Source organism: Limulus polyphemus, unplaced genomic scaffold (assembly GCF_000517525.1).
Source record: "Limulus polyphemus unplaced genomic scaffold, Limulus_polyphemus-2.1.2 Scaffold4079, whole genome shotgun sequence".
Classification (NCBI taxonomy): domain Eukaryota; kingdom Metazoa; phylum Arthropoda; class Merostomata; order Xiphosura; family Limulidae; genus Limulus; species Limulus polyphemus.
The window spans coordinates 52,848-62,720 of NW_013669689.1; the positions used below are offsets into that span (position 1 = coordinate 52,848).

The 9,873-nt window shown below is 30.3% G+C and overlaps 1 protein-coding gene across 6 annotated transcripts in view; it reads right to left on the reverse strand.

The window, feature by feature from the left end:
* The window catches only part of LOC106470549 (nuclear factor 1 X-type-like), a 64,990-nt gene that overhangs the window by 22,040 nt on the left and 33,077 nt on the right, over positions 1 to 9,873 (reverse strand). For 3 of the 6 annotated variants that reach the window (XM_022399157.1, XM_013931110.2, XM_013931109.2), the window contains 4 exons: positions 9,182 to 9,238; positions 6,816 to 6,884; positions 3,157 to 3,504; positions 1,045 to 1,239 (listed from right to left, as the gene is read on the reverse strand). In XM_022399157.1, the coding sequence (XP_022254865.1) occupies positions 1,045 to 1,239; positions 3,157 to 3,504; positions 6,816 to 6,884; positions 9,182 to 9,238 (669 nt within the window). The remainder of the gene's footprint in view (positions 1 to 1,044; positions 1,240 to 3,156; positions 3,505 to 6,815; positions 6,885 to 9,181; positions 9,239 to 9,873) is intronic. The other 3 variants (XM_022399158.1, XM_013931111.2, XM_013931112.2) reach the window with 3 other exon arrangements.

Sequence of the window (9,873 nt, forward strand, 5' to 3'; positions counted from 1 at the left end):
ATATACACACACACACACACACACACATACATGTACATAAATTAATATAAAATGGGCTTTCACTCATTACATATTTAAACTGAAACCTTGTGATTAACAGGTTAAAAAAGTTTCATTGCTTATAATTTTGCAGGCATTGTTCTTCAAGTCAAAAACAAACATAAAATTTGCAGTTTTGTAAAATAAAAAGTGTGTGTGTGTGTGTTTGTGCATGCACAAGTGAACCCCTGATTTTAGGGTTTTAAACTTGAAGTCTTACTGCCTTCCCACCGGAGGACAAAAATTTTATAAGAAAGTTTCAAAAACTGTAGGAAGATAATAAAGAAAAACAGTATTTAAAACCTACAAGAAGTAAACATTTTTAAATATTTCTTAAAAAACCACATCACAATGAAACCTTTTCAAAATTTTAAAGCTGCAAATCTATAAAACATAACATTCAAAAATATTTTATTTCCACAAGCAACATTATCTGTAAAAGTAATTATAAAGTTTCAAAGTATTTCATCTTGTAATTTCTTTTTTGTTTTTGCACTGCAATAAAACAAACTGTACAATAGATGAATCAAACCGATGCACAGTTAAATTAATCTTAGTTTTAAAATGCCTAACTTCATCGTCTATAAGATTCTAATACTGCAAATATGATGCATAACTTAAAAATTAACAAAAAATTAAGGTACTAATAAAAATTGGATTTATTTAAATTATGTTATGGCTCTTAATTATAATTAGGACATTTTCTACAATCTAATATCACTCATCAATTATAAGGTTTCACTAACTTTTTTATATTTTTGGCTATTACAATAAAAAAAAAAAAAGGTTAATTTTGCACTTTCAGTTTTTATGCATGCTTATCTCCTCATCTTATGAACTGCCAACTTACAAAATCAAATATAATGAAATATTTATAAACTAATTTTTTTAAGATTAACAAAAGTTGAGTGGATTCTGCTCCTGATTAGAAATTAAACTTTAAGATCTTAGTACTTGTACATGTATAGTTCACAACCAAAGTTCATTGAGCTATTTATATGTTACCTTCTCTTGATTGTGGGGAATTAATTGCCTTATCTGGCCTGACAACATCTTGACGTTGAATAATAACATCTCCTGGAGGAGTATGAGGAGTAAGTGGTTCCCCAGTGACCGATACAAAACTACTAGAAGCCTCAGATTTTACTTTATTATGATGTGAACTATGAGGCGAATGGATTGGGGGAGGATTGCCTGTTCCTAAAACAATAATTTCAAATAAACCCATCAATATTCTAAACAAAAATACAGCCATAAAATGTAAAAATATTCACTTTTTATTAGTAACAATGAAACACTAGAAACAAAATCTAAGCAATTACTTAATTAACTTAAAAAGAGTAGACAAATGGTAATCAAACTGCTACAAAAAAAAAGAGAGAGAGAGAAAATAAGAAGGGATATCACACATATCACTTGATTTTCTTTAACAACCTGTAAAAGGTTATATGGCTAAGAAATAGCAGCCAGCTAAGCTTCTACAAATGAAAACTAAAAACAGTAACAGCATAACAATATCAAAAGCACATAGTCAATTGTTTTGGATATTCCCACAAAAGTACACAAGGGATAACTGCATTATCCTTCCCTAATTTTGAATGCATAGACTAAAGAGAAGGTAGCTAGTCAAAAGAAAACAATGCCAACTCTTGAGCTACTGTAATCAAATAGTGAGATTTCACTATCACTTTTATAATGTACCCATGGCCCAAAAATGCAGAATGCAATTATGTGGTATTGTTATTCACAGTCCAGCACTGCTAACATAAAAAGGAGACAAATGGAAAGGAACTAAGCTGCTTATGCTTTATTTGTTTTTTAGTTCTCAGATATTCACACAAAGATACCACAGGAGCTACCTGCACTAGCCATCCTTAATTTCAAACTGATAAGACTAAATAGAAGACAGCTAGTCAACAGCACTCATTGGCAACTCTTGGGTTACACTTGTATGACGAAATAGAAGGACTGGACAGTCACCCTTACAACGTATCCATGGCCCTAAAATGCAGAACGTAATACTATTTTAAAGAAACAGGTTGCGAACCATGGCCTGCAGATCCACCATACAAAACACTTACTAACGAACCACAGATGTCCCTCAACTGCTTATGTAAGATGTTTTTCTGAAACATATCAACCAAATTCACAACTGTAAATCTATAAAAGACATCAACATATTTGTACTACCTTATGGAATCTCAATATTTTCACTTACAAACTATCAGATTATCCAATTTCAGGGTAACATGCATAGAAATAATGTAAAACCAACAGCAAATTAGTAAACTGCACATTACCATGACTAAAAATCCACATAATTCCAATTTTATAAGCACAAGTAAACATTTAAAAATAAATTTGAGAAAGGATAAAATATAAAAATTTTTTTAACTATTAGTGTTTTAGTTTTTTTAATTAGTACATGTTTTTTATTCATTTTTAAATATTTATTCATACTTATAATGTCACAGACATGTCTATTTTTTATTCAAATTTAGCATGAAATTATTAATTCCCATTTTTGCACTTTACCATGTTTCTCTCATTTGTCAGGTTAATGAATCTATTATGATAGAAAAAAATTATTTGTAAATTGACAGATCACAAGGATTTGTTTTTTACATAAATATATTGGCACTTACTCATATCAGAAATTTCATTTTTTTTTAATAGGAAAAACAAAAGAAGAGTAGGAAGGCACAAGAAGAGCTATCTATTTTTATTTCATTGTTGTTCTAAACTAGAACTTTAATGTGCTAATCACTTTTACATATACAAAGAGATTCTCACAGACTACTGAGAGGGATCTAGAGAACATTTGGGGCTCCCTAAATCAGCCAATAAAAGAACAGTTCACATAGGAATGACCAGTAAGAAATTATTCAAACATACCTCAATTAAACTTATGTGTCCGACTCTCTACATCTTTTTATTTCATCTTTACATTTACTAAATTGCAAATATATTTACTTGTCAATAGAAAATCATATGCATAAAATTACAAATAACCATTTTGTAACTAAACTTCACACGTTTAATGCTGAAGTAAACAAGCTTCACAATTTAAAATGATACATGAAAAAGTAAAAAAAGGCAAAATAAACTGCCACTTACGGACAATATGGATATTACTAGGGTCAATATCACTTCCCCATGAAGTTTGACTACTTAAACTGGCTGGACTATGACCATAAAAGCCACCAACATCTCCAGCACCAGATTTTTCAATCTCTTCTTCATTGGACGAAATTCTTCGAAGACGTTTATTCCTTGGTTCAAATGGTGGACTACCTGGGTGAGTAGTTACCTCAGGGTTAACCATACTCAGTGGTTGATGTCCTCCAACTCCAAGGCCTCTGTAGTCTGTAGAGGATGAATAGTTGTTGGAATAATAAAAAGATGATTCCATCTTGACAATGTTGAGAGGAAGTTGTATATCATTTGTAGGTTGCATTATGGAATCTATACAGATGACCAAACAAAAACAAGAAAACCAAGTAAAAAATAAACTTAGTGATTTCTTTAATGTGTGTGCATGCATACGTGTGTGTGTGTGTGTGTTTGTGTTATGCTATTAACATATTTGGTTTGATTAGTGTAAGATTGATTTATTTTAAGATAAATGTATACCTCATTGTTGTATAATATATAGTGCAACAAATGTAATTTAGAATTACTCACTCTAAAATCTATGTAGCAGATGTGTTTGCATCTATCGCATTTTAAATGTTTATAATTTAGTGTGATCTTGATCTGTTATGTTGGTGTATTTCATTATTTGTTAATACTTTAGTATAAAGTGGGTGTATTCATTTCAAAATATTTCAAAAAATATGTATTTGTGCTTTATACTTTAAACTTATACTTGAAGATTTGTCTTTGTCTGTTAATGGAAATGACTGAAGCCAGCAATGCCATCAATGTTGACATTTCTCCATGTTCTTGGGCACTGATGACAATGTCCAACCAATGAAAACAATGCCCAATTTCACCAGCCAATCAGTATTAAAGTGTAAATTAACAACATCAGCTGCAATATCTTGACATCATCCTAGATACACAAGGCAATGTCATGAATGCCAAGCCAATGAGGGAAGTACTGTATTTTACTGGATTTAAAACAACAACCAAACATTTGTGGCCACTATTGTCAATAACCATGATGTTAGAAAAACATGTAGGTTCAAGAAATAAATTTAACTTCAAAATACAATACTCTGTAACCCAAGCACTTTTGAATGGTGGACTTTTCTTCTTCAGGGGCAAACTAGGAATTACTGTGTAAATCAAAGTTTGAGACATAAAATGAAAGTTAAGTGACTTCATGGCTGCTACCATGTATATCCAGAAGTGTCTTCAGTAGCTTTCAATGTATTGTTACAAGTTTCTCATTTCCGGTGCAACATTAGTGTAGTTTCTCTTGACCTTTTTGTTAAAACAACACATCTCCAACTTCTTTATACCTGACATTCTTGTTTCAAGTAGTATTGCACCAGAAATAAGAAACACTTATAATAAGACATTTACAAGTTCGATTTTCTAGAAGTGGAACTTTAGTATTCAGTAGGTTATTATCTTGAAAAGTACAACCATGAAGTGGTTTGTCACCAATTAACAACTTGATATAATAACAGTTTCAGGTTATTTCTGAGATGTTTGAGAGTTATCTGTCAGTGCCAAGAGAATCTTAGCCTCTTATTTACAATACTAGCAAACCTGTGGGCTTATGGCCCATATTTACAGGGCCACTATAATGCACATTTAATGTCCAAACTACTATTTTGCACTTTGTCAGTGTAATCATCATTGCCGCTGTAATGCAAGTTTAATTTCTTTAACCAAGTTATGAATGGTAATTAGTAGGCCTATTTTCAGGGAATCTCCGTAAAAGTGTTTTAGCAAAATAATTGTGTTCCTTAAGGAGATGGGTGAAAAGTTTTACTTTTGTGCAAACCTCGGGGCTTAGACAATTCGTTTAGCACCATTTAGAAGTTTGCAAGTCCAGCAGTTAGGAGAAGGGTTTTCAGGAAATTCTGGGTTCCCCAGCGTGTGGGGCGACATATTTTACCTTTGTGCAAACCTTGGGACCGAGACAATTCATTCGGTACCACTTAGAAATTGGCAAATCCTGCAGTTTAGAAGAAAGAGTTTTTAGGAAATTCCCAGGTTCCCCAAGGAGTGGGGTGAAACATTTTACCTTTGTGCAGACTTTGGAACTTAGATGACTTGTTTGAAACCTCTTAGAAGTTGATGTGACCAGCAGTTTAGGAGGAGTTACATGACATACACACACACAGATACTGAATCTTATTATATAGATTTTCTAACTTCATTGTTGAATAATGTTTTTATAAGATTATCATAAATATTCCTATTTGACTTTCATACAGCAATTTGCCAAAAATATATAGTTACTTTACTTTGCTATTTCAATGTGATTTTAATCGATAACTCAAGAATTATTTTAATATGGTTTTGGAAAATTAATTTTAATTGACTATTAAATACAGAATAACTTTAATTATTATTGCTTTCATCTTTCCTAATAGCATTTGAATATAATTTAAGGACACCCATCCAAGATCCTAATGCAGGCACATAATAAATGAAGATACAGCTCTGAATATATCATGAATGTAAAGTCAGCTTAAGATCAGTAATTTTTTTTACTACAAAATATCTAATAGTAATGAAACAATAACTTGGATGACATAACTGCAGGACTAGGACAACACTTGTCAGAATAACAGTTACTAATACAACTATCTTTGAAATATCCTTATCTTTTTTTCAGTAGCATGACAAAAGCTTTCAGAACAATATTATCTACAAAGCACTAATACTACTCCAGAACAAAATAATAATTTACAAGGTTGAAAATTATCCTATGAAGAACAATAATCTTTACTAACTTGACAACTGTCCTCAGAATAATTCTATACTATTTAATATATTGAAAACTATAATTAAACAATATCAAACATAGATATTTTATGGGATGAAAAATAATTATCAGAAAAACTACAATATTTAACAGCATGACAATAACTTTCACCATGTGCTGTCTAATCTTTAATATTTTTTTTACATTTCAACCCTAAAAAAACATTTTCAGAAGAACATTAAAATTTTTACACTTCTTTTACTATGCTACTAAAAAACAAATTTACCAACATAAAAAAAAATCTGAAAAAATTTTGATACAGCTAAAACACCAAATTGTGCTTTCTTTTTATAACTGATGATTAATATAATGATGAAATATATTACAAATTTTAAGTCTCTGTAAAATTATATAAGTTGCAATTTTATGTTTGACTTCTTGTGTTAGAATATGTGTATTATTCATACATTCAAACATTTCTTAACAGATAACAATTAAGTATCACTACCTTAACAGCATTGAGTAATAAGGACTGGGTACTATTTGATATCCCACAACCATATTAATTTATCTGTACAAACCTTGATAAAATTTGAATTTGCCAGCAGATTCTCCCTCATCTACAGTAAATTACCACTACAGAAAGTGTTAACTTGTTCAATCCACATGTTCCCTACCATGCCTAACTCTTACTAAACAAGTCAATACAAGAATGTACAGCAAGAAAGTTTTAGTACAAAAAGAACAAATTTGATAAAAAGTTATATTCCTAATAAATTAATACGTATCAAACATGCTTTAAGTAATCTTAAGTCGCAAACACAAAGCAAGACGTGCATAAAATAGGAGTTTTCAGTGTATATGCACAACAATAATTTACTAAACTTGCCTTTGGACATTCGGTATAGTTCAGCTGAAGTAAACACTCCTGTTGCAACGATTGTATTCCTACACATTTCTGGGTAGAAAAACAATTGCATTCCATTAGCATTATTACTTTTCATTCGTCTGAAGTAAATCTTCCATTCCAATGTCTTTTACTTATTCTACAACAAAAAGGAGCTCTATTTCACTTTGAACATGCTCTATTTTTCTTGATTACAATTAACTCTGAGGTTTAGGCATCATGCCCACTCTGACAAAAACTCAAGCCATAACAATACAAGCTTTAATCTACTTAAAACAACACAAATCTACTTTTAAGGTAAAATCCATGACAAGATATTATGTTTGAGCAGAAAAGGAACCATGGAGTACTATTTAGTACCACCTTTAAATAATTAGAATATAAGAAGGGTACAGAATAGCTCTAACAAACTAAATTCTCACTAAAAACTATTAGTAGAAAGATTCATTTCTTTGGTATATTATTAGACATGGAATGTTATTATAGGGATTTGAGCAACATATATGCTGCACAAAGTAGCAGCAAACACAAATATATTAATGACTTTCAAAACAGAAGTAGCCGTCTTAAGCAAAGTGCATACCCCAACATTATCTCATACTCTATACTTGCCAATCAAGAACTGGTTTGTTCTTTCAAGGCTTTCCAGTTTTCTTCAATACAAGCTGCCAAGATATTCCACAATGTCATGTTAGCTCACATTTCTTCACTGTTCATAGCATATCAAAAATAAAGCAAGACAAATTGTTTCTGTGTCAAAATCTCCCACCCACCCCATCTTAAAGAACACTATTAAAGTTACTTTGCAGTAATTGTAAATGATGGAATACAAAATAAGTTTAAGAAAACCCCACTATAATTATGCGATTCATAAGTTCAAATCTAGTTAGACCATAACGTGTTAAATATACATTGACTGTGAATCAGAAATCACAAAATGTGGCAAAGACATTTCTTGTCTATATTTTAGGCCACAAAAATCAACAAATAGACAATTATTTAATGTTACTGTTCACAACAACAGATACGAGTGTTCGTCATGGTTGGATGTATATCCTTATGTGACTGTGAAAAAAAACAAATAAAACTTAAAAGTAATTTATGCTTTGAGAACAGAAAACAAAGTTTCTCAGACTACACACCCATTTTTTACTATGTCATGAATCAATATAATTGTCATTCAAACTTGAAATTGTTTTCTACTTTACTTAACTAAAAACAACTATGTAATACTAGGATAGTCAGCTGGAATGTGTGTTCAATTAACTAAAGAGCAGATACATCTTACCAAGAAATGTCAAAGAATAATGTTTACAAGTGTTTCAAGCATTCACGCTTTGAGTTTTCTCTAACAGATGGCTTTAAGGATAGTATACAACCAATTACCTTGTAACATAACAAGTACAGTGTTTTGTATGTGTAGCTGCAATCTAATATATTCTTAACTAATTCTCAATTACATTCACTTGTGTGCATTTTCAATGTGTTTTTTTAAGGACTAATTAATTCTTAACTTGCACAATTATTAACAGCTTATTATGGTGATTAACATATCCCAATTCTATTTACATTAACAATAATATTTATTTTGTCAAGGTTTAGATTTAACATTCAAAATGTTTTACAGCTAGAAAGATACACTGACAAACATTTTTTTAGTTCCATGATAATTGGATATTAACTATGTAAGTATTCAATATATATTAGTAAGTAATAAAGATAAGGTTCATTACTTTTCAATACAATCAAATGTTTAATCTTGGTGATGTAAACAAGTTATGAGGCTCTTTCCTTGCAACAGTGCCAGCTTTAATGGCAACAACCTGACTATGGTCATGACCTCCATGGCTCAGACAAGAAGACAAAAGATTGATTAAAAAAACAAATGAGCTTAAGGGCTGGAATTCTGGCTTCTTGCCTGAGTAATTAGAGCCACATACAGTTAGAATGAACAGCCACAGCAGAAGTATTAGTCTTATAAAATAAAACCACTAACTCTGAAATCGATTTGGAACAAAGATAAATTAACATACACATTCAGAAAAATTATAAAGAACAATAAAATATCATTTTAGCACAACAAAATAAATGACATACAAGTTAATTTATAACTCAAGTTAGTAATATTTATATATTAGTTTAAAAATTACCTAATCCAAATATGTCAAACAAATTGCAATAATTTCAACTAATTTTGCAGTAAGTAATTCTGTATTGTTCTGTCAAAGTAAATTCCAAACTTAATTTCAAATATTAGTTTTTCAGAACACTATCAGTTAAAAGACAAAAAGTAACTAGGATTTATTCAAAATTCTTTTATACCTTTAAAATAAAAAAGGGTCACTTACCCCTGTCTTCAACAGCTTCACTATCACATACACTTTCTCGTAAACCACTTAAAGTTTCTAAAAGCAAGGAAATACAATCTGTTATATCACAAGTGCCTATGTTATTTTCTTGTGAAGATTGTTATTATTATCAAACTTTAAATTCTGTTATTGCTTAACATGGCACTGTTTGTGAGCAAAACCAGGTAATATTTCTATTTGTGTTTCTGATGAAAATAAATCTCATCTCTTCTTTAACTCAAAATGAATAATATATATACATATTTTCCAGGACAAAATATATCTACTCACAAAGATCTTTCTTATGAACATATATTATGATACATTTTCTTCTGATTGAAATTAATAATTTCTTTATGCCTAAAAATAATTTGTCATTTCTTCACAATTGATAATAATTAATAACACTTTTTCTTCTGAGCAAAGTTTATAAGTATGTTTTACTCTATTTATAATAATTAACAACACTAACAGAAAGAAACTTTACTCAGGACTAAATAATGCAATACCCATAAATAAATGTTGTAATATTCAGCTTTTCTCGTGAGAATAAATTTGATATTTCAATACATATACCATTTCATTCATTTACAGTGTTTGTGTTTAATTAGCTCTTTCAGCACAGGCTCTGTCCCTTGGACCAACTTTGTAACCATTTTGTGCTTGTTATAGTTTTCATGCTATAACTTTTA